The sequence below is a fragment of the Rhinolophus sinicus genome, chromosome 16 (genome assembly GCF_057876585.1).
Source record: "Rhinolophus sinicus isolate RSI-liver-muscle chromosome 16, RSI-T2T, whole genome shotgun sequence".
NCBI classification, from domain to species: domain Eukaryota; kingdom Metazoa; phylum Chordata; class Mammalia; order Chiroptera; family Rhinolophidae; genus Rhinolophus; species Rhinolophus sinicus.
In genome coordinates this window covers 60598583-60624582 of record NC_142516.1, presented here as the reverse complement: position 1 = coordinate 60624582, position 26000 = coordinate 60598583, and the positions used below count along the sequence as shown (strand labels likewise).

General features: G+C 36.3%; 2 protein-coding genes across 6 annotated transcripts in view; one reads left to right on the top strand and one right to left on the bottom strand.

The window, feature by feature from the left end:
• The window catches only part of PSIP1 (PC4 and SRSF1 interacting protein 1), a 37838-nt gene extending 33089 nt beyond the window's left edge, over window positions 1-4749 (top strand). The window contains exon 17 of one of the 3 annotated variants that reach the window (XM_074330357.2): window positions 4611-4749. In XM_074330357.2, the coding sequence (XP_074186458.1) occupies window positions 4611-4734 (124 nt within the window). In that variant the 3' untranslated portion in view covers window positions 4735-4749. Of the gene's footprint in view, window positions 1-216; window positions 3285-4610 lie in introns of those variants that run through there. The other 2 variants (XM_019739139.3, XM_074330359.2) reach the window with 2 other exon arrangements.
• SNAPC3 (small nuclear RNA activating complex polypeptide 3) lies at window positions 3285-25733 on the bottom strand. Of its 3 annotated transcripts, XR_016019347.1 has the most exons (10): window positions 25375-25730; window positions 24566-24643; window positions 19054-19138; window positions 14478-14582; window positions 11599-11748; window positions 10006-10088; window positions 8557-8721; window positions 6412-6519; window positions 4630-5248; window positions 3285-3818 (listed from the first exon to the last, which is right to left on the bottom strand). XR_016019347.1 is itself a non-coding variant. In XM_088793195.1 (9 exons), exons 1-9 carry the CDS (start codon window positions 25689-25691, stop codon window positions 5101-5103), a joined length of 1239 nt encoding a protein of 412 aa, XP_088649321.1. In that variant the 5' UTR covers window positions 25692-25730; the 3' UTR covers window positions 4569-5100. The 3 variants fall into 3 exon arrangements, 2 of the variants coding, with proteins under 2 accessions (XP_088649321.1, XP_074186463.1); XM_088793195.1 differs by lacking the exon at window positions 3285-3818 and having other exon boundaries at window positions 4569-5248; XM_074330362.2 differs by lacking the exons at window positions 3285-3818; window positions 11599-11748 and having other exon boundaries at window positions 4569-5248; window positions 25375-25733.
• Between the last annotated feature and the right edge of the window lie 267 nt (window positions 25734-26000).

Below are 26000 nucleotides of genomic sequence, written 5' to 3'. Positions count from 1 at the left end.
CTTCTTCCCTGAGTTATTTTGCTCGATATGCATATTACTTTGGGAAGAAGGCACAACATAGTAAAATAAAATTTTCGACCAAAAATAAGTTGAAAAATTTTTTAAAATCTTGGTGATTTAAAAAACATAATGCACAGATTTAATGTCTTTTTTTCTCCTGAGGAAAAATGTCCCCTAATCCTAGTTGTCACACCTTTTTCCCCCCACTTTCTTTAGGCCATCCAGTGAAGAGAGAGAGACTGAAATATCTCTGAAGGATTCTACGCTAGATAACTAGGTTGACATACCTGGAATATAAAGAACATTTGAGAAGTTTGTAATGGTTTTCATTTGAAATATTTAGACTGCCGAAAGTTTTAAATTTTTATAAACATAGGTTTGGTGTTTAAAACTTGTTTTGAGGGAGAAAATCCCTTTATCTTTGTTTGAAAGTAATTAAACATTGCTTAATTGTACTTGTGCAGTATTAACAGCTACATTATCAGTGAAAGTGAGGGAAAACCCATTTAGGAAATGTTGAACTGCTTTTCCAGACATTGGTTGTAGCATATTTTCAGTTAGTATGTGTGTGTTAATGTGTAATTGATAGTAGGAAAAGTTACATTTTTAAAACTACTTGTATAAACCTTTCCTATTTTCCCAAAAACTGTGGGTTTTGTGCATCGTTTTTACAAATCTTGGATTTACCGACCGTCTTTTCACTGTTTGTGGGTTTTGTAGAAGTTATGCATTTTTATGGTAGATAAAATGTTACTTCTATACCACTCCCTGCTTCTATCTCAAGTTAACCTCACTGTCTACATTGTGCTACATTATCCTGCTGCTTTGTACAATGTGTGGTCTGTACGCCTTTTTGTATGACAATTAGATATCCAACTGACAATTCTACAAGGTACAAAACTCATGTTAACTTTTGAAGGTAATTTAATTTTGTGGTTGGGAATTCAGTGGTCACATGGCTTTCTTGCAGAGAACAGAATGGGTGTAATATAGGAATGATCTGTCTTTAGGGTTCAGCCATCTAAGATCCATTACAGGCACTAGTAGCTGAAACTGAAAACTAAATGATAAAAGTTTATTTTTGAGACATTTCTGAATTTTTTAATAAGTCACACTCATTAAGGAAGTCACTAAGGGGTATTTTTTTAATTGGAAAACAATCTGATGCTTATGCAGTAAATAAAATAAATACAATATAAGGAAACTAACCTATTTGAAAACATGGCTATATCAGAAGGAAGTTTTTATTTCTGTATGATACATGTGACAAGATTGCAGAAAGTGGAAACAGTGCTCTGAGGCAGTAGAAAAAGTAAAGGAATATTTTTTGATGGTCTGTATATTCATGTTTATGGGCTAAATAAAGGTGAACCAAGGTTAACACAAAATTTAAGGGTAACAACAGCATTTCTAAGATTTTTGATTAGGTCAGTTGGTTTTTAGTAGCTAAAAGTCACTTTGTGTTTTGAAACTAAATATGGGAAAAAGGCTTTTAATATGTCAGTGTTTGCATGTGACATGTATGTTGTGACCTCAGATAATTATTTTCATCTAGATGAAAAGTTTGAATTATTTCAATAATGCGAGCTTTGCTTTTGAGAGGTCTTAACAGTGAACCTAGGACCCATTGTTCTGAGGGAAGTCTTAGTACAATTAAAATTTGGACAGATTTATTCTAGTTAAGCCATAAGTGTCAACATGTAAACTTGTTTTGATTAAAGAATTTTTCTATCAAACTACTAGTAAATTACTTCTTTGCTATTTTACAAGTGTGTTGGAATTCTGGATTCGCTTCCAAAGGAGTAATTTCTTAGTTAACTTTGTCATAGAGATTGTATTGTTTGGGGAGACTGGGAAACTAGTAAGCTCAAAATGACAAAAAATGTAGGATGTGTTATTTTTTTGTTGTTGACCTTCCCTTTTTCCCCATGACCCAACAGATTTGTATAGTTTTACCAAGAACCACAGAATATTCAACTTCTGGAGATACATATAGCAGCATTCTGATTATCTGTCTGCTTGTATGGGCTGACCTTGCTCTAACCAGTTGATTTATGTGGTATTAAAACAGTTGCCTTCTCTATCTTAACCCTCATTTCAATAAATTTTTCTCTTTGTCAGTGATTTACAGATAACTACCAGTCTCACAACTCTTAAAAAAGTCAATTATCAAGAATTTCTAGGAGCACTGGCTCAATTTAAATTGTGTTATTTGGTCAAAACGCCACAGCTGAACAAGTCACTAAGAAGAAATAATTTAAATGAAATAGCTGGCGTTACCCCACCCCCCCATAAAAAAACCCCAAGCCCCACATTTTTTGGGGATGTATAAACAACACATATGGATAACATTTAAAAAGAGTGAGTTATGCATGATGAAGCAGAATCAATTGTTGAAGGTTTTCTCAGCTGCTTTGGAGACAGTTCAGAAGTACCATCTGAATCAGGAAACCTAAATTAGACTTTATAATGTGTAAACAGCTTGACTGGAGTACTTTAAAAGCCTGTAATTGCTATTATAGCCTGTGGTTTCAAATAGTAGGATGATACATTGATTGTAGTGTACCCACACACACTTACCTGGTTGAATGTGTCAGGTTAAGATGAGGTGGCCTATACAAGAGCAAGGCTTTTACAGGGCTCTGTGTGGGCTTCACTAACAACTTAGTCCCATTGGCCAGAGAAAGGATCATCTATTGGAAATAGCAAACCCATAATTACACCTTAAGAAATGAAGCTGCCATATAGGCAGAAATGTGTTCATTATTTGTGCTATGTAATTCTCCAGCCTTGGAGATGATAAAGACATCGTGATGTGATTGGGGGAGAGGTCAGTTGTCCTTAAAGGGTACTGAACTCGAGAAAAGATGTTCAAGGAAATAGGTATTGCTTTTCTAGGTAGTGATTTTATGCATTTCCATCCACTGTTATATCAAAATCTAATTTGTTTTAAATACACAGGATGGTGATGGGTAAGTTCACGACATCATTTTGATACCTGCTTTTCATTAGGTAGAATACATAATTTAAGTCATGTGATGTTTACCATTGAATTTTGCAGCTGTAAAAATCCATCTTTTATGCCTATTTGAAAGGAGTTTCTTTCAGTGGGAGACCTGTATAACCGACACAACACATTGGCAAATTCTGGGAGTAACCTGGTTCGCGTTTCCACTCTAGGTTACACCAGGAAATAATAGATATCCGAGCCTTTGTAAAATAGCTGGTGAAAAAGTTAATATTATTCATCAGGATAATATTCTCAATAAATGATAAAACAAGAATTTCTGTTGCAGTATTCTTTATCCACTAAAATGAACTGATTGGCACCACACATGGATTACTGCTTCTGTTATGATAATTCTAGAATTTTCTGTTTTGAGAATATGAAATGATGAAAATGAATAAAAGTAAAAAGACCTTTCTGTACTAATGTAAGATCTGTAAGGAATGCAGTTTAAAAATACAGCAAAAATTTATTTTTACCTGTGGAACTGTGAAGAATTGGAATAAATCTATGGTTTTCCAGCAGAACTTTAAATCAGTTCTATTTAGCATCATTGGAAACACGAAAGTAAAAATTTAGGAATAAATAAAGCAGCCATGGAGGGATCTCTTAGTTCTTTACATTGCTCCTCCGATGTATTGCCTCCATCAGTGAGGCCACCACCAGACGTACTAAACACTTGCTTGTCACCCACACACATGCCAGTTGACTTAACTGAGTCCTGCATTTAAGTCCATTATAGGCTTGATTTATATGGTAAATGTTCTTAACCATCCAGGGCATGTGGAATTCAGTTGAATTTAAATATAACCTGGAAGAAAGTGAAATTTAAATGACATTTTAAAATGAACCATCTTACAGCATTTCTAAAAGTCTTAATTAAATTTTCCACCAAAAAGTTTCCAGAAATCATTTCAATATACCTGGGGCGGGCGGGGGGGGGGGGGTGTGTGTGTGTGCCAAAAAAAGGTATACACATGACTTGTATTTATCTTTTGTTACTGCTATATAACAATTTTAATACAGGTTTTTTGGTTTTTTTTTCCTTAAAATGTATATAATTTTTTTGGCACCCTGTGTAGATAAGCTACAATTTTCTCTGATGATCTAGACCTACGGATTTTCATAGTTGTGCTTTGGCCCAGAACGAGAGAAGAGAAATAGGATTATCATAGTAAGGGGGCCAAAAGAATGAAGAGTTGGGCCAGAAAAACGTGTTTTTTTTTTTTTGCATACAGAATACTGGGTATCATTGCCCCAAGAATAAGTGAGCCAGAGCTAGCAATCTGTAAAATCTTGATTTCCCATGTCCCAGTGGTCATATTACACAAAAATCTATTTAAATAAAAACTGACATTTTAAGCTCAGCATTTGATTCACAAAAAGTTGTCAAATGAAGCTTCAGTTTGTTAACTTCTGTGAAGCTATAACTATATAATCAAGGTCTTACTCATTATTCACGCAGTGAGTCTCATTAAAATGTTCAGTATACCTCGTTTTTACCAAAACAGCATTACAAAAGTGCTCACTGTGAGATTAAATTACACAATAACTTTTAATATTGTGTTAAATAATCTTTTATTCTCCCTCATTTTTATTACAGATATTTGAAAGATCTTTACCTTGGAAGCCTCATGGTACACGGTGTAGCTCTCACATTCTTCAAAGAATTTCCAAAATACTTCCACCACTTGATGTATCATTTACTGAATTGTGCTAATGATTAGCACAAAGCATTCTGGACACAATGATTAGGCAAGTCACAGACTGGTAGAAAACCAGAATACATGTGCCTGACAGGATTTGTATTCAGAATACATACAAGCACTCCTACAACTCAGTAAGATAAACGACATTTAAAAATGGGCAAAAAGCACTAAATAACTATCCTTCAAAATAAATACCAATATATTTCTAAGCATGTAAATACAAATTATAAGAAAATCTGTGATTTGAAATTTCTTTGGGGGCAGATGGGGGTAACTTTACATGATTATTTCAGGTTGATCCTGTTCCTCTGGCATTTCTTGGAAATAAAGGAACCATCCAAGAGAACCTTTTATTTCACAAGGGTACACTTCTGTTGTTGGTTATTAATTAAAGGTTCCAGGATCAACATAAGGATAAGCGAGAAATTCCCCCAGTTTGTTGCCTTCTGAATCATAGTGGAGCATTCGGAAGCAAACGTCACAAAAGAAACATGGGTCCTCTGGTGCAAAACTGTCATTGTTCGTCACCCATCTGTTGTTAAAAATAAAAAACATCATTACCATTAATTATTTTCTTACGCTTTAACATGTTGTAAGTTGTAAACAACATTTTCACTACTGCCTTCTCATTCAATCTTATTCATACGTTATAATCCTTCATATGATTCTGTATACATAGATACACATCACTGTCAATACAGTGCAAAAGAGCAGCTAACAGAAACATTGCACAATGCCATTTCTCTAAAAGACTAAGGAGAAAAGAATACAAATCCATACTTGAAAGCATCACACACTTGCCATGATATACCCACCCTCCAAGTAACTCAATATGAACATAATCATTTTCTTCTAATAGGCCATCTTGAAAAACCGTAATAAATTATATGCTCTTCCAGACCTGATAAATTTTTGGTTGTCTTTCTAATTTTAATGTGTACTGATTAATTTGAAAACTCCAGCTATTTTACTTAGAGTTCAGGATAAAAATGTTACAGAGTATATACAAATGGGAAACATGGGCAACATTAATCAACTGAGATTTGGTTTTCTGACCAGAGATGTTACTAGATACAGATGAAAACGCTGTTGTTCAGTTTATCTGAATTCTGCATCTCACGGTATGTTGTAACATTCCCTGATTTCCATTTTGATCTGATAACTCGATTTATGTTTTCCTATTCATTTAGAAAAGCATATTGTGGTGGGGAACCCAAAACAAACTGATAAGAATAGTTTTTTAACTGATCCACAGTGAAACAATCTAAACATGCATAATCACATAAAGGAAAAATATATAAAATCATATTTTGACCTCATATACGAGATGCTGTATTATTTTTTTCACTGAGGAGAAGCTGGAAATGAAGCTGATTATGTAAACTGCAGACAAGAAGCAGAAAGAACGTGGGTCCCTGATGACATCAAGCATTGTGTCAATCAAATTAGTCTGACCTACCCTTGGACTTCCCACTATACATGATGCTTCATTTCCTTATTCTTTAAAAATGCAGTTGTAACCTACTAAACTGATCTGTCTCACTTCCCTACTAGATAAAACTTTATCTTATACTATGTATACCCCAATGTAGAAGTCCTCAGATTCAAAAATAGAAAAGAACTAAAATACCAAAAATCAAAAGTGCTTGACTTGAAAAAACCAGTACTTCTCAAAAAAATACACATATCACTTACCTGGCTGTGTACATTTTACAAACAAAACATTTTCTGGTCCATAGCCAATGCTTCTTGATAAGAAGGGGATAAAGTGTCCTATCCAAGCAGTCATCACGATGCACAAGCCTTTGTACATGAGGAAATGAAGATAATTAAAGTGCAAATTTTTGTTACAGGTAAAGAATGAAATACATCTGTACCTCACCATTAACAACATAGTAGATATATTTTTCAGTTTTTTGCTTACAAAAGATTTAGGCATAATCTGACACCAGGTTTGACCAAATTGTGTTCCACAGAACACTCCAGAAGAGCATTTGGATCTAACAATGTTTTCTTTTCCTATGAAACTTCCCAAGTCTGTTCATGGTAATGTGCACTGTATGAAGGAGATACTGTATGCAACATTTCTTGAATGTATTCCATCAAAGAATCCTTGCTTAACACGTAATACCTTTTATGGAACATAGTTTGAGCAACTAAGTATTTTATCTGGCTATCCTATCTAGATTAACCAGTTCTGTGTTAATACATGGCTCTTGTTTACTGTCCCCTTTATTTAAAATCCAAATCAGGTTCCTGGTATAATGTGAATTGGTAGGACTTTTAGTTTTAGGTATCAGACTTAAGAAATCGTAAGTGGAAGCCAATCTCCGCTATGCCACCAATCAGCTGAGGGAGTCTGGGTAAATCCCTTAACCATGCTGGACCGCAGATTCTTCACCTGGAAACTGAAGGGACTTCGTAGAGTACTCTTAAGGTCCCTTGTCCCTGATAATTCTAAATTCTAAAATATATATACATACGTATACATATATACATATATATACATATATACATACATACATATATATATATATATATGTGTGTGTGTGTGTGTGTATGTATATATATATATATGTATATTTAGTAAGGGTAGCAATATATCAACTTCACATTAGAAAATGATTAGTAAACTTTTACAGTTTACCAACTATTAAACTGGAATGGCACTGAATGATAAAATCCACCTGTGAAACAAAAATGACTTGAAGTCTTAATAAAGTATATTTCAAGTTGCCTTGAGGTTAAGGAATGACACTGCAGCAATATAACCACAATGTAAGAAATGTAAAGACAGTAAGATCACCAGAGGAAAGTGTATTATCTTCCATCTTATGCTGATTCTGAGGCACATTCCCCATCATTTGAGAGGAAGAGCAAGCAGAATAGCTTATATGTAAAATTTAAAGAACATATAACCAAAGAAATAAACGGATATAATTTTGAAACTCATAAATCTCTGAGGTTTATGAGCTATCCCAGCTCTTCAGAAATTCTTCCATAGGGGCAACTGTTTTACATTCTCAACTGTTTCTTTTTTTAAATTTAGCTCCTCAGCCTCCCTATAAGAGACTACTGTAAAGAACTACTGTAACTGTTACACAGATATTTAATGTTTAAATTATGATTTAACGTTACGAGCACCTAAACTACATAATAGGTTTCTGTTACTGTGTAACACTAAAAGACACTAAAAGACTTCACATTTGTCAAATACTAGAATTACTCTTCTCCTTCCCCCAGTTCCTCTGTCTCCTTCAAATTTCGATAAAAGATAAGAAACCTAGAAATACAGCTGCAAATTTGCAAAGGGCCTATATGATACACAAAGTGGATGACTACTACCTGAATTATTATAAAATACAAATGGAGATACTTATTTTTAAAAGTATTTACAGATTTTTAACCCTCTAATAAACAGTAAAGTACGTACTTGTTATAGATTTTCCAAAACATGAACAATAGAGGATGCAAAGTTGGTCACTGCACGGAAAGCAAACACTTATTTCTGCTCTTTCCAAGCCAAGCTGCAGTGATACCATGTTTCCCCGAAAATAAGACCTAGCCGGATAGTCAGCTCTAATGTGTCTTTTGGAGCAAAAATTAATATTAAGACCCGGTCTTATTTTACTATACTTATTTTACTGTAAGACTGGGCCTTATACTAATTTTTGCTCCAAAAGACGCATTAGAACTGATTGTCTGGGTAGGTCTTATTTTCGGGGAAACAGGGAAATTACTTTTATTTCTATTAAAAAAAACAAAACTTACCTATGCTCTTATACTATGAAATAAAAAAAGGAAAACAACAAATCAAATGTTACGACGGCTGCCACTCACCTTATATCAGTAATGACAACAACATGTTCACAGTCTCCCTGGTGACAGTATAAGTAGGGAAAACCCAGTTTAATATACAAGTCATTGAAAGTGAAGTCTTCCATTTTAGCAGTGTGAAACTTTCCGTAGCCTCTATCATGGGACTCTGACCACTCAATAATTGTTCTGAGGGGGGAAAAAGGAAAGAATATATCATTGCTCCACAAAAACTTAAAAATGAAGGAAAACAGTTTGTGATGGCAGTATTTCACAAAACCCGGCTCACCCACTTAACTGGACAGTTGCCATCCTGATGAAAATCATAGTGGCCCATACCTGTTGGAATTAGAAATTCTAAATTTTTCTTCATCCATCGGAGCAGCAGTTCTCCAAGTATGGTTCTTGAGACCCCACAGGGATTCATGAGGTCAAATTTATCTTTAATCATAAAATGTGATTTGCCCTTTCAACTCTTATTTTCTCATAAACGGTCAATTTTTAGGAGGCTACATGATGTATTATCACTTTAGATTGAGTGGGAAATGTATAACAATGCCACTCTTCTATTTTCTTTTCTTTTGGAAAACAGTTATTTTTTTACAAAAATGTTATTAATGTTAACATGTAATGGGATTATTTAAATTAGTTAATATTTGAAATATTTCTTAGTTTCAATTGCTAATACGACAAATACTGACAGCTAAAACCCACATAAACAAAAACTCTTTGGAGTCTTCAATTATTTACAGTATAAAGGAGTGCTAAGCCCAACCAATTTGAAAACTATATTAGAATATAGATACAAATGGCTATCATAAAAGACTTTATATAAACAAAAAATATACATATATACTCTAGTTGCTAGGACACTGATAATAAAAGTATGGTTTCATTAACATGATATCAGGTACAGATTTTTCATGTTATATATATATATATATATATATATATATATATATATATATATATATATATATATATGTATATATATAGCAACCGTACATATTACATAAGGCAAACAATAGTATATACTGGACAAGCAAAAAATATTGATAGAATTTCCTGCTATCACCTAATATGAACAACATACTTAATAAAGTGTTTGAGATTTAGGGGTTTTTTTACATGTATCTAAGGCTCAATACAAGATTTACTATAACTTCTAAAATAGTAGGTAATACATTTTAAAAAAAATTCTAGACAGCTGGCAAAGATCTTGAAAAGGTCTACATATGTTTTTGGTAGGAAAATTTTCTTCTTGGACTAAAAATTTTGATTAACTTATTGTACCTAGACTCACGAGATGAAATAAATTTTGAAAATATTTTTAAAAAGAGAGATAATTTTTAACCCCCAGATAAACAATTGCTAGGCAAAGAGCTTTAACTGACCAATAATAGGATTTGTGGAGATAATACCATTTTGAGAACTAGAAATAGGAAAGACTTAAAAGATTTTTGGAAACTATACCTGCTCAAATCTCTGCACTCAGGGTATCTTTTATCATTGTAAAATGTTCCTTCAAAATAAAAGAAGGCTGATTTGTACAAGTCCTGCAAGAAAACAGATGGTATTCAAAGCCCGTTATTAACAATTATGAAATTGCTCAAGTATTAATTCAAAATTTGTATGTCATAAAATCATACTAATCTGTTTAACAACTTCATAGAATATGCTCAGCTCATTAATTTGTTTAATACTTAATGGGAACCCCCTATGTGACAAGTATTATGTTAACTTTGTTTATAAAATGGAAATAGTAACAGTGGACTCTTACGGTTACATGAGATTAATCACAGAAGTTGACTTCTTACTGAGGCTAAGTGGCAATGTTCAGTAGGCACTCAAAATAATGGTTTGGAAACCAGGAGAGAGAATGTAGTTACAGAGAGATTAACAAAGGCTGGAGTACACTTAAAACCATGAAAACTGGGGGAAGGATTAGGAAAAGAATTTAAAATAAGAACTAAGATGAAACCTAAATTATAACATGTGGTTGGTGGCACAGGAAGCAGCAAAAATAGATTGTGATGGTTCTTGTCCAAACTCTATTCTAGTCGATCCAAGTATCTTTTTACTGGTCTACAAGAGATAGTGCCTCTCTTACGAGGGCCAGTAAATCTGAGTTCCTCTGCTGAGTTGAGGCAGATAACAATAGTTCAAGCTTGCCCTAGGATTAAATTCAGGATCAAGGCCCTACTACTTTACTGGGCAAGCAATCCCTTCTGAAAACTTTGGGGGTGGCCAGTCTACCATTTTGCTCCTTTCTCGCCTTATGCAGTGGGTATGCCGGGGTTTCTGTCCTTTTGAGAGTACCGCCCTGGGAAACAGCAGCGACAGCCAACACCAGATGCTGTCCCGACGGGTACTGCTCACTGGGCTGACCATGTCCTCTGACCAGCAGTGAGACTTCTGACTAAACTCCAACCCTTTGCTAGGGGCAGTTACGACAAACTAACTCACCCAGAGTTTGAAAGAGGAGAGAGTGAATAGTCAACCCAAATGCTATCGTAAGCTCAAGTTGTATGAACATGAAAAAGAGATCAACTGGTTCAACAATTAGGTGGTCACTAAGACCTTAGAAGGAAGAGTGTGCAAAGAATGGTTGAGCAATAAATGTGAGATGAGGAAATCAAAACTGAGTATAGCCTAATCCAGGGGTGTCCAAACTGCGGCCCACCGGCCAACTGTGGTCCGCAATCCATTTTTAATTGGCCCGCAGCAAATTCCAAAAATATATTTAGTTTACTTAGATAAACCAGGTGAGGCAATATGTACTTCACCTCGAGTGAGTGGCCCGGCTGTTTGTGTCTTTTATCATATATGGCCCTTGGTGAAAAACGTTGAAAAAAGTTTGGACACCCCTGGCCTAATCTTTGAAAAGGTGTTGATGATAAAGAACAGGGAAGAGACAGGCTTGAGAAAATGGCTTAGAAAAAGAAAGCACTTACTGCAATATTTATAATCTTGCTAATCATTACTTCCTTAGCTTATTATTATTATCATTATTATTAGTAGTAGTATTTATTCTGGCCTTATGGGGTAAAAACTAAATCACCTTACTCTGCTGACGTGCTCAGGGGCTTGGTCGGGGGTGCTGCTGAATTCCCCACCGATCTGGAGGTCACTGACACAGCAAATCGAATCCCTTAGTTCCGTGAGCTTTTGACTGCCCAGTACTAGCATCGTCTGGTATGGTTTGTGTTCTTTGTGCTAAAAGGCAAACAGTAAGTAAGTGTCCACTCAGAGACAAGCCATTAAACTATAAATCCTGTCGTGACCAGATCTAAATTAAGTTACTGGTTGTTTTAAGTGATTCCCATAACTTGGTGTTGTTTTCTTAAATCCTGTATTTGTCCAATTGGCATCCATAAATTACAGGTCCAAGCCAATGGCCAACGTTGTTTCTATCTCCCCCGTGATCCAGAGCCTATACTCTGAAACCGCCTCCTTTATCTAACTCACACACACCAAGCCAACATTTCCACTATCCTAAATCAAGAGCCAGGTACCAGACAACTAGGGACAACCCCCATGCCCCAGAGCCCACCAGAATTATTCAAACTAGCCAACCCTACACTGTTTACCCTGCCCTGCTGTGCCTTTCCTGTGGAAACCCTAACAAAGGCTGTGGCCTATGCCTCCCCTCCAGGGGGGTCCTCCCCTCCTTTCTGCCTCCTGACTGACAGTGGTGCATCCCCCTGTGGCCCGGCATAGCATGTACCCCACTTCTCTCAGGAAATGTAAGTAACAAAAATCTTCTCTCAATGGCACTGGCCTCTAGCGTTGTCACTCAGTCACCTCCATAAATTAAAAACCATGGATACGATTGAGATACTCGGTGCTATGGCCTGAATGAATGTTTGTGTCCACCCAAAATTCACATGTTGGAATCCTAACCCCCAAAATGACAGTGTTAGGAGTGGGGCCTTTAGGAGGTGCTTAGGCCATGGGAGTTGCACTCTCATGAATGGGATTAGTGCCCTTGTGACAGACCTCCCACAGAGCTCCCTAGCCCCTTCTGCCATGTTTGCAACCCAGACGGGCCCCCACCTGACCACACGGGCACCTGATCCTGGCCTTCCAGCCTCCAGAACTGTGAGAAACAAGTTTCTGTTGTTTATAAGCCACCCAGCCTGTGGTATTTTGTTACAGTAGCTGGAATGGACCAAGACACTTGGCAATAGAACTTTTAATTTTAAGTTCAAGTTTATAATCAAGATGCTTCTAAATTGACATTAGCATGAAGAGCCTTTGGACTATAACTTCATCTAGTACCACTGTCTTTTAAAATTTCCTGGAAGTTGTCTCACTGAAGTCAAGCAATCTATTCACCACCTTAATGTTATAAACCCAGAGGTTCAGTTATTACTGACTTTGCTTTGCTTGATTGGTAATTTGAAATCTTCATCAAACAATGTAATTAGTACTGACTACAACCCAGATGCTTTATAAAAGCCTATTTATTCACAAGTGCAATTTATGTATAGTAATATTTCAATTAAACCTTATCAAAAGTTTATGACATATCTGTTTAGGGAATCGAGAATACGTACCCTGTGGGTTGGGATAGTTCTTTTTATTAGACTCCTAAGGAATTCCTAGATACCCCCTTTCTGCATTTTTATTAAAGAAGAGCTGTCTTTAGTTGTTAGTTCCATAACTTTCCAAGTATTCTAAACTGGTGAACTGGTGAACAAAGGTCACCCCACTCCTTCACCAGCCACCTATTCTGGGTAAAAAAACCTTCAAGAATTCATATAATTAGAATCATTGTGGCTTTCTTTATACTTTCAGTTGCTTCCAGTACAGAGACCAGGGTATGCATTCCAACACTGAAACTGTAATCCTATTAATCAAGAAAGTACCATATTTTGCCATATAAAATGTGCTTCCGTGTATAATGCACATCCACGTTTTTGGCCCTGAACTTTCAAGGGAAAAAAAATCTTTGGTTTTAATTTTTTAATTCAAATTTCTATTTGTTTACATTTAGGTACTTGTTTTTTGTATTATAAAGGAATTTCAGTTAGCATTTACTTTTTAACATATTATGGTATGAGAAATTTTATGTAACAAATAATTACAAACACAAGTACAAATACAAACTACAAGAAATTTTATGTACCAGTAACAAATTTCCAATATTTACGCATCATAAAAGGCCAAGAACTCTTCGTCGTTACAAGTTTGTCTTAAGTTCAGCAAAATAAATTATTGTATACCAGGGTATTATTTTGCATATGGATATTGTTATTGATTTCTAGAGTTATACTTTTAACTCATAAGCATAAATAAAAGAATTAAAAACATTTATATAAATACGGAATTAGTACTACCCATGTACAATGCGCATCCTTACTTTGCCCTCACAAATTTGGGCAAAAAGGTATGCACTATACACGGCAAAATACGGTATTTGTAATTTGACCTTATTTGCAATATTCCTCATTAAAACAAAGAACCCCAGGTTAGAGTGTGGTGCTCTTAACAAAGTTGCCAGTTCAATCCCCACATGGGCCACTGTGAGCTGCGCCCTCACAACTCGATTGAAACAACTATTTGACTTGGGGCTGACGGGTCCTGGAAAAACACACTTAAATAAAAGTTTAAAAACAAACAAAAAAAGATCAAATATATGGTGATGGAAGGAGAACTGACTCTGGGTGGTGAACACACAATGGGATTTATAGATGATGTAATACAGAATTGTACGCCTGAAATCTATTAGTAATTTTACTAACAACTGTCACCCCAATAAATTTAAATTAAAAAAACAAAACAAAAAACAAAGAATCCAAGAATATAGACAGGATACCAGATAAAATAGTATATGCTTGCATTTACTTTAAACCCTAGGAAATGTGACTCTTTAAATAATTAAACCTTTTGACAAAAGTCACTCATATTATCTGTAAAACCCAAAAGATTTTACTACTGACCTTATGAAATATAACAGGGTACAAGATATTCACAGATAGGATAAGCTCCCCTTCTTCAATCATGTCTGCTGGATTTTCAGGCTTTTTCCCTATGGCGTGTGACTCCTGAAGGAGGAAAGCAAATTAATCAGAGACCTTAAAATCAGACACTGTGAATCAGATAAGGGGCAGTGTGGAACAACACCCATAAGCAATAACTTGAGTCCCTCTACCGAAGCAACCAATAAGATGGGAAGAGAGATTGGAATCAACTATTTTGGAACTCTGGAACTTATAGCAACCAGGGGAGTGCTTGATGGAGGGACAAGGTGCTGATTTTTCATACGTAAGCAGAGGGTGTAAACCAACTACCATTCCCCCATTCCTTAGCCCTGCACGCAGATGTGGAGAAAGCAGCCTGTGTTCCCGGAAAAGATGGCTGACGCCAGGATATACAGTGGAAACCTTGCTCTCCAAAAATTGGGGGTTGTGTGTTTTAGTTGGTCTGGCAATGTCCTAAGGGCCTGGTGCAGACACTTGCCTTGGTTTTGGCCCACTTGATAGCAGTAGTTTCCCCCAGCAGCAGCCCCAGTAGACAGGACCCATTTTACTCATTTGTGATGGCAGACATTTAAGGAAATCTTGGTCAGATCACTGGCTGACCAGAGATAATGAAACAGAAACATCAGTGACCACACACAACAAGGAATACACACACTTGAAAGATAGTTTGGAAAAGTCACAAACTCCCAATAAGTAAAACTCAAACTCAGAATGTCCAGTTCGCAACTAAAACATAAAACACACAAACAGGAAAATATGGCTCATTCACAAGACACAAAAGAAATTTGATGGAAACAACCGTTGAGGAAGCCCAGGTGTTGAAATCATGTTAAATCAATGGTCTTAAATGTATTCAATGACCTAAAGAGAATAACAGACAGAGACTAAAGGATATCAGGTTCCTCAATAAGATTAACAGCCAGTTTCTCACCAGAAACCATATATACAATGGAATATTTCTTGGCCATAAGAAAGAATGAAATCTTGCCATTTATGACAATGTAGTTGGACCTACGGGATATTAAGCCAAGTAAAATAAGTCAAAGAAAGACAAATACCATATGATTTCACTTATATGTGGAATATAAAACACAAAATAAATGAACAAACAAAACAGAAACAAACTCATAGATAAAAGGACATTTTGATGGTTGCCAGGTAGGAGAGGGGTTGGGGGATGGGTGAAAAAGGGACAGGGATAAGATGCGTAAACTGCCAGTTCTAAAAACAGTCATGGGGATGTAAAGTACAGCATAGGGAATATAGTCAATAATATTGTAATAACTGTGTGGTATCAGATGGGTACTAGAGTTACCGGGGTGATTACTTCGTAAGTTACATAAATGTCTAATCATTACGTTGTACACCTGAAACTAATATAATATTGTTTGTCAACTGTAATTGAAAAATAAAACAAATTATTTAAAAAACCCCCCAAAACAAAAAACCTCCTAAGAAGTAAAGCCCTGGACTCAATGGCTTCACTGGCGAATTCTACCAAAGAGCAAAGGAAGTTAGTAACTCCAATCTTCTCAAAGTCTTCCAAAAAATCTCAAGAGTTGAAGGAATACTTCCTCACTAATTCTATGAGATCAGCATATTCTGATACCAAAGCCAAACAAAGATACTACAAGAAAACTACAGGCCTATATACTTTATAAATATAAATGTCAAACTCCTCAAAAAAATACTAGCAAACTGAGTTCAACAGCTTATTAAAAAGATTATATACCACAACCAAGTGGAACTTATCCTCAGGATGCAAAGATAAGTTCAAAACATGCAAATTAATCAATGTAATACACTGCACTAATAGAATGATGGGAAAAAAACCACATCATCATCTCAACTGATAAAAAAAAGCATTTTACAAAATTCAACACTTTTTGATGATAAGAACAGGAAATAAACTAGGAATAGAAGGGGACATCCTCAACACGATACAGGCCATATATGAAAATCATACTCAATGATGAAAGACTGATGAGGATGTGCATTTTTGCCACTTCTGTTCAACACAGTACTAGAAATTCTAACCAGAGCAATTAGGCAAGGAAAAAAAAAGGAAGAAAAAAAAGAAGGAAAGAAGACAGAGCTATTGGGCAACCAAATTAGAAAGGAAGAGAAAAAGTTAGCTCTGTGCATGATCTTCTATGTACAAAATCCTAAAGAATCCACAAACACAAAAAAAACCATTAGAGCTAATAAACAAATTTAGTAAAGTTGCAGGACATAAAACCAACACACAAAATTCAGTTGTACTTCTACACAGTAGCCATGAACAATCTTCTAAAATGATATTAAGAAACAATTCCATTTAAAATAGCGTCTGATGAAATAAAATACTTAATAATAAATTTAATGGAGATAAAAAACTTATATACAAAACAACTACAAAACTGCTGAATGAGATTAAAGACAACCTCAATAAATTGAAAGACATCTCTTGTTCATGAATTGGAAGACTTAACATTATTGAAATGACAATACTACCGAAACAATATACAGATCTGATGCAATCCCTATCCAAACCTCAATGGCTTTTTTTTTTTTTTTTTTTGCAGAAATAGAAAAACCCATCCTAAAATTCGGATGGAATTTCAAAAGACAATGAATAGTGAAAACAATCTTGTAAAAGAACAATATTGGAAGACTAATATTTCCAAATTTCAAAAATGACCACAAAGCTACAATAATCAAAACAATGTGGTATCTGGTAAGGACAGACACGTAGACCAGTGGAATAGAGAACTCAGAAATAAAACTTGTGTACAACTGACTTTCAACAAAGGTGCCAAAACCATTCAATAAGGAAAGGACCCTCTTCAGTTTGGGGAAAACTGGATATCCAAATGCAACAGAATTAAGCTGAACTTTCACCTTACACCATATATAAAAATTAACTCAAAATGGATCAAAGGCTTTAACTAACAGCAACAACCATAAAACTCTTAAAAGAAAATATAGGGGAAAATCTTCATGACTTTGTATATGGCAATGGTTTCTTAAGTATGACACCAATTGCACAGATCATAAAAGAAAAAAAACAGATTATTTTCAAACATTTGTACCTGAAAGAACACTATTAAGAAAGTCAAAAGACAACCCTTAGAATGGGAGAAAATATTTTTAAATTATACATATGGTAAAGGTCTAGTATCCAGAATATACACAGAACTCTTACAACTCAACAACAAAGAGACAACTACCCCAATTTAAAAACTGGCAAAGAATTTGAATAGATATTTCACCAAAGAAAATATACAAACAACCAGTAAGCACATGAAAAGATGCCCAACATCGCTAAGCATTAGGGAAATAACAATCAAAACCATAACAAGATACCACTTCACATCTACTAAGATGACTATTATCAAAAACCAGAAAACAACAAGTGTTGAGAGGATGTGGAGAAACTGGAATCTTTCTGCATTGCTGGTGGGAATGTGAAATGATGCAGCCGCTGTGGAAAAGTTTGGTGGTTCCTCAAAAGTTAAAATAGAATTACCATATGACCAACCAATTCTACTCCTACGTATAAACTGAAAAGCATGAAAACAGATTCAAACAGATACTTGTACATTAATGCATACAACAGCATTATTTACAATATCCAAAAGGTAGAAAAATCCCAAATATTCATCAACAGATGAATAGATAAACAAAATTTGGTATAACCACACAATGGAATATTATTCAGGTATAAAAAGGAATGAAGTTCTGATATATGCTACAGCACAGATGAACCTTTAAAGCATGATATTAACTAAAAAGGCCAGACACAGAAGGACAAATATTGCATGGTTTCACTTACATGAAATATCTACAATAGGCAAATTCATAGAGACAAAAAGTAGAACAGAGGGGCTGGGGGAAGGGAAAATGGGGAGTTATCGTTTAATGGGTATGGAATTTCTGTTTAGGATGATGAAAAGTTCTGGAAATAGTGGTGATTGTTACAAGGCATTATGATTGTATATGCCACTTAAGTGAATATTTAAAAGTGGTTAAAAGAGTAAATGTTACATCAATTTTACCAAACACACGTAAAAGTGGGAGAAACAATATGCACTATTAAGTGCCCAACACTGTCTGGAACATAGCAGGTTCTCAAGAATATGTACTAATAAACCCATCACATGTACTAACACTTATCTCTTCATTACTCATCATCTTAAATTTTTCTGAAGGTTTTACAGAAGAGATAATGGATCAAGAAAAAGATGAGGTTAAACCAAAATCAGGAGCAGAACAAAAAAAATACCAGGAATAGGGTGGTGAAAAGGCATGAATTAGCCTAACAGAGCGAGAGCGAACTAATAGCAAACATAAAGGCAGAGATCTGAGAGTAAAATATGCCATCACTTGAATTCGGAGGGGCTTTTTCTCCTACTCGTTCCCAGTCCCAATGAAGTTTCTCTCGTTTGCTTTCAACTAAGCATATCCAATAGAAAGTCACCTTACAGCCATCACTAACTCACCCAGTGACCATTTATTGTTTCATGGGCAAAGGTAAAAAAGATGAGTCTCTTACCATCTCATAAGCAAATGTTTCTTGCCTGCAGACCCGATCTATCGTTATGGTTTCTTCCCGATGTTCCAAAAGCCTCTTTCTAACTCTGTTATAGATACAAGAAAAATTAAACTTCAACATTCTTTACTGGGGCTTCAAAAACATCTTTACTATTTAATTTTTTATTTTGAATTAATTTCAGACTTAAAGAAAAGCTGCAAAAATAATACAGAGTTTCCTTGTATTTCTCACCTGGTTTCTCCTCTGTTAACATCTTACATGATCATAGTAAAATTATCAAGACCAGGAAATTAACATTAATACAGTCTTCTTAACTATAGACATTTTTTGATATTCACAAATTTTTAAACTGAATGCCTTTTTTTTCTGTCCCAGGATCCTATGCAGGACACCACATTGCATTTCTTATTTCTCCTTTTTCCTCCAGTCTTTTATAGTTCTGTAGTTTCTCCGTGTCTTTCATGATCTTGGGATAGCTGTCCCAAGAGCTCTAATCAGTTGTTTTGTAGAATGTCCTTCAATTTGGGTTTGAGTGCTATTTCCTCACAACTGGAGTCAGCCTCAACATTTTTAGCAAGAATACCACAAGAATGAGTTTGTCCTTCTCATTGTGTTATGATGAAGTCCATGATATTAATAATATGTCTTATTACTGGTGATGTTTATCTTGGTTAAGTTCCTGTCTGCCAGGTTCCTACAGTAGGAAAGATACTTTTCCTTTGTATCTGATAAGTATTAATATGTGGGGGAGATACTTTGAAATGATGCAAATCTTGTTTCTCCTTAAACTTTCACCCAGGAATTTTAGCATTCATCAGAGTTTTGTCTGCAACATTTATTACTGGCCTACTGCCCTCATCCTACATTCTACATCTCTGGTTTATCCTTTCCATTTCTTTTGTTCAAAGAAGCAGATACCCGTGTATTTTTTTTATAGTCCTTTCTGTATCAATCTGAGTTCAATTAGAAGAAAAGAATTAAACAGTTATTTGAACAGAGAAAGCTTAATCTAAAGAATTGTTAACTTTAACAGAGGATTGGAGTAAAGAGGGATTGGCAAGTAAGGAGAACTCTACAGAATATAGAAATAGTAGATAAAGGAGTATCCTCCTCCTTGCTCTGACAAAGAGTGCCCAAGAAGACTCCCTTTTCTCCCCCTGGGACTGGGATCCAGACCTTGTCGGAGAGGGCACAGCTGTGACTCATTAAATGGGAGAGAAGTTGCTATGGTGCCCCATCAGTGAATCCTGTTGGAAATCCACCCTTAAGGGCACCAGAAAAAGCTGCTGAAGGGAGTTGTCCAGAGGAGTGGAGTAGTAGGGAAAGCTGCTGGGTAATGGGTGCTAATGACTGATGAATACCACGTAAGCTGAGCACTGGAAGTTGTGTGCATTGCAGGACCCAAAAAGAAATTCTATACCCATTAAACAATAACTCCCCACTCTCCCTTCCACCAACCCCTGGTAACCTCTGTTCTACTTTTTGTGTCTATGAATATGCCTATTCTAGATACTTCATATAATTTATTTCTGTAGAGCAGGGATCAGCACACCTTTCCTTAAAGGGCCACATAGTGAATACTTTAGGTTGTGAGCCCTATGGTGGGTGGTTTCTTCCACAACTACTCAACTTGTCACTGTAGTACAAAAGCAGCCACAGACAGTATATAAAAGAACTGGGCATAGCTGTCCCAATAAACCTTTATGTGAAGAAAACAGGTGGCCAGTCAGTGGGCTATAGTTTGCCAAGGCCTGCAGAGCAATCTCCTGTAATTAAAAAAATTTGTTCCAGTGGTTATTTCTTCCTCATTTTGTATGTTTGTGCTTTCTTCCATTTTTGTTTCTTAAGTCAGCTAAAGTTTACCTATTTTGTTAATTATTTAAAATACAAAACAAAAAACAAACCAAGATTTTGATTAATTAGAGCCATCCCTTTTCTGTTCTTTTCCTCATTAATTCCTGCTTATATCACTATTATTTCCTTCCTTACAGTTTCTTTTGGTTTACTTTGTTTTTTTTAGATTTCTGAGCTAGAAATTTAATTCATTTATTTTTATTTTTTCTCCTTTAATACATTGTCACAGCAATAAATTTTCCTCTAACCACTGCTTTAAATGTATTCCTTATATTCTGATATGTGGTGTTTTCAATGTCATTATTTCTTAAAAATTCTCTAATTTCAGAGTAATTCCCTTTTCGTCCATTTATTTAATAAATTTTAAAACTTCCAGATGGAATAGGCTCATTAGTTTTTGTTAGTGAATTCTAATTTTATTACATTGTGATCAGTGCTGTTTGTAGTATTCGTACTTTATGGAAGCAACTGATGTTTTACTTGTGACCCAATATATAATCAATTGTTGTGAATGTGCTCCGTACATAAATGTAAACTTACATATACATATATATATATATATATATATATATATATATATATATATATATACACACATATATATATATTTATCTCCTCAAGACCTATCGTGTTGGTTATGTTCATTAGAACTTTTACCTCTCTCTTTTTTTTTAAACCATTTGATCTGTCTTGTGCTGAGATTGGTATATTAAAGTGTCTTTTTAAATTTTTAAAATTTTTTTTTTAATTATGGGGGAATATTGGGGAACAGTGTGTTTCTCCAGGGCCCATCAGCTCCAAGTCATTGTCCTTCAATCTAGTTGTGGAGGGCGCAGCTCATTGGCCCATGTGGGAATCGAACCGGCAACCCTGTTGTTCAGAGCTCACACTCTAACCAACTGAGCTACCCGGCCGCCCCTAAAGTGTCTTATTATTAGTGCATTTCTAGCTGTTTCCTTGCATCTCCTATAGTTTTGTTTTATAAAGTTGGCTATTTTATCTATTCTGTCATGCTAACAAAACCCTGGTATATTAGAGGGGTTTATTTTTTTATTGTTTGTTTTGGTGGTAGGTAACAGTCCTCCAATTTTGTGGTTCTCTTTTTCTTATAGGACTCTGAAATTTCCCCTTTCCATCCTTTAAATGGTGCAGTGAATGGTGCTTTCTTGGCCAGAGAAATCAAAGGGATAGGCAGACTAATCTAACTGAAAGTGCTGTTTTATTAAAAGTAATGTTGCTAAAGCATTTGGGATGACAGATGCATTTCAGTAGCACCCATGTAGTAACAATTATCTTTCCTACTCCTGGGAATTAAAATCTTCTCTTAAGTAGTCAAAAAATTTCAAAAGTGCTGAAGATAAGTTATTTAGGTTGCTATGGATTAAGAAGCGCAGCATGTATCAAGAGAGAATCAAATCTCTACCAACTGTCTTTTCCCCCTAACATGCATAAAATAAGTTCAGTAGCTCCTTTGTTAGACAAGGAAAAGAGTATATTCTAGAAATTTATTTATGTTATACCATATTAAATGGGTCATGTACTTAGGTTTTATTCCTATTTTTATTTGTGGGGAGAAGGAAGGTTATTTGTGGGGAGAAGGAAGGTTTAGAGAAAAAGAGTGAAGAGATACAGATTTTAGCTTTCGGCACAAGTCTAACTTATTTGCAGCATTGTTAAAATTAATATGAGTCATATTTTTAATATAATAGTTTCAAAGTACATCAAAATAATCCCAACTGAGGAATGCTGTACCAACTCCTTTTACATTAGATTATACATATAATTCTACCTACATTTCCTATAGAAAGGATAAGAAGACAACCAAGGAGATCCAGTTGATCTAATAAGAGAAAACAGCTAGGGAAGCAAGTGAAAAGTAGTCCAAAAATTATTATTTAACATGACTTAATATAATCATTATAAGCCAATTAGTATGTTATTAACTATAATAAAAAAGTCTGCTTTGTTTAAAATTATCATCAGCCAATCTCTAAAAATCACTTCCTCAGGTTTATGAAAATTTCATTCATTCAACTCATTCTACAAATATCTACTGACTCTGATTATGTGCCAGAGTTCTAGGAACTAGGGGTATAGCAGTGTGTGTGACAGGTATAACTTGTGGAACTTTTAAGTCTACCTAAGAAGATAGAAAATTAAACAGGTATATTATAAGTGTGATGAGTATTTCAACAGAGAAGTATGGGGGGGGGGGCTACATAAGCATAAACGGGGATCTAAATAGTCTTTAATCCTTCTGCTATGACAAAGGATGAGAAGCCTGCAAGACCAGACGGATGAGGAAGAGTAAGTGTTCTAGGCAAAGGCCTGGAATGAGAGAACACATTACAGAAACTGAAAAACAGTGTAGCGTGGTTGGAGCACCGCAGAAACAGAGCTGCAAAGATCAGCAAGGTCCATTCTATAGGGGCCCTTGTCAGCTACTTAAGAACTCAGGACTTTTGCCTAAGAGCCACTGAAAGGTTTTAAGCAAGAGTGAGACAATCAGATATGCAGTTTAGAAAAACTCAACCAATCAATCAACAGTAGTTAAAGAGCACCAATTGTAGCAAAGCAATACAATAAGCTTAAGAGCAATACATAGCTGAAAGAGTTTGGATTCTTAATGAGCCTTCAAAGACTTTAGAAATGTTAGAAGAGTTCTAGACATTACAAGTGCATCTCTCCCCTAAGGGAAAGAGATGGGTTGTAGTAATGTGTAATGGAATCTTAGGGTCTCAGAGATGGGGTAGGTTTCAGACAGGAAGGGTCCATGTACATCCTGAGCCATTTGAAAGAGAAAGTGGTTGAAAATAAATCTAGAAAGGCAAATTTGGGCCATTTGCCATAGAAGGTTTCAAATGTCTAAGGAGTCTGAAATTTGTCGATAAAAGAGATAGAGCCATTGACCATTTCTTAGCAAATGAGCAAGCTCAGGTGACAGCGTGATGGATAAATCAGGAGAACAGCGGACCTACAAAAGACAGGACCCTTTCATAGTGCTCCAAGTGTTGCTAATGTAAATATTAGCAGTAGGGAAAGGAAATGGATTTGGCAGTTACCACAAACCAAGGCAGACCTGAATGCCTACTTGAAGTTTTTAGACACTTATTGTTGTCTTTTAATTCCATTTTTCTAGTACTTCATTTTCATCCTATTTTACAGAAGTATGAATATGTCAAAAATTATAGACAAAACAAAACAAAAAACTGGTCATTTACATAGTTTGAGAAGCACTATCAGAGTATTTAGCTTGCAAGTGAAATCGAAGTAGATTAACTGTACCTTTGTAAACACATTAAAAAATAAACACAAATTTTAATATGAAATGGTTATTAGAAGTTATGTATTTACTGTTAATTTTCTTAGGTGTGATAATACCACTCTGATTATATAGGAGAGTGATACTTTTAGGATCTATATGCTTCTGTATTTAGAAATATGTATTATACTCTCTGCAACTCTCTGAATGGTTCACCAATAGAAAAAGACACACAGCAGGTATCTCAAAAACATACAGCTGAAGCAGACATGGCTAAATGTTAACAATGGTTGAATTTAGGGGGTGGGATGACAATACCATACAACTTTTGAGCAATACAATGTTGAAAAAAATAATTAAATTAATAGCAAATAGTGAAAGCAAAATCCTCCATACCCCAACGTCACTAGGTCAGTGTCCTCTGGAATGACTTCTGGATCCTCAGCTTCCTCAAGGCACTTCAGTTTATCAAGGCTAAAACACAAACATAAAGGAAAAGCAATCATGCATCTTGTCCGTGGAGTCAGGGTTGCATCCTAAATACATCATCGAATAATTAAGAAGTCATAAAATCCAGCAGGGGCTCAGAGGAGGCCAGAATTCAAGGCAATGACTTCTATGCGGATATTCTATAAAGGAAAGAATATACGGTGGACTAACTGAAGGAGGCCAATACTGTGTTAAATGGAGAAAGAAAAATATTTTTTTTTAAGTTATTTTTTGTATTTCACTTTTGGAGAAAATTTCAGTGATAGCATTCTCGGTAGGTCCCCCAAAGAGACAACAGTTAATCCAGGTTTTAACACTTTTCTGGTTAAAATCTCCTCCCGGCCTCACGGTTACTAAGGTTCCTCTATTGTCAAAGCGTCTGTCAATGGCAGGTACACGTCGCTGTTACTGATTGCCTTTCTACATGAACAAGCACTTCGAAAATTAGCGAATAGAAAATCTGATCTGATCGTTTATGCAGTTTATGCAATCTCTCGTCCCTTCACGCCAACTCGTAGAAATTGTGCAGTTTGATCACGGGTCTTCTCCCGGTGTTCCAGGAAATCTCCAGCAGGTTGAAAGCTTTGAAAGGGCGGCCCTTCTACCTCCAGGAGTAAACGACAGGCCCTCCCAAGGATGGCTCTCAGGAGAGCGCAGGAGCAAGGCTGCACCCGGTGGGCCCCAAGCTGGCAAGAGTCCCTCAGCCCCACACTCACCCGCAAACAGCCCTCAGCTCGGCCGCCGCCTCCAGGCTGCAGCCCACATCCCGGGCCACCGCGGCATCCTCCCGGCTGGAGTCGGCGACCCCTCCGCACCCGGGAAGCACCGACGCCGGCGGCTCCTTCAGCGACAAGTCCCCTTGTCCGCGCAGCCGGCCACGCCATAGCTCCCCGAAGGCGCCCACGTGGAAAGCGCGTGTGTTTAGCTCGGGAAGCTCGTACTCTGGAAAGTTGCAGCCACCACTGCTGGGGATCGTGTCCTGCCGGCTGCCCACCCCACTGCACGTTGGGTCGCCCCGGCTGCGTTCAGCCATGTTCGCCCCACTCCCTTCCCTGCAAAAGCCGTACGATCAAGGCCTCGCGGAGCGTGATGTGACTTGTAGTTGCACGTGGCGTCGGCTACCGAGCAGCGGGCTGCACAGGCGGAGATTCAGAAACTACATTTCCCAGCAGGCCCCGGGTCAGGCCCGGCCCCGGGCGTGGCACCTCGAGCCTCCGCGTACAGGCTGAGCGCATTGTTCTCTTCTCCCAGCGCTGGTGACAACATAGTTTGCGGATCTCCCTCCACCGCAGCTGGTGGGGTTTGGTTCTTGGCTCCACCAGTTACGTAGCATCACTCTCTG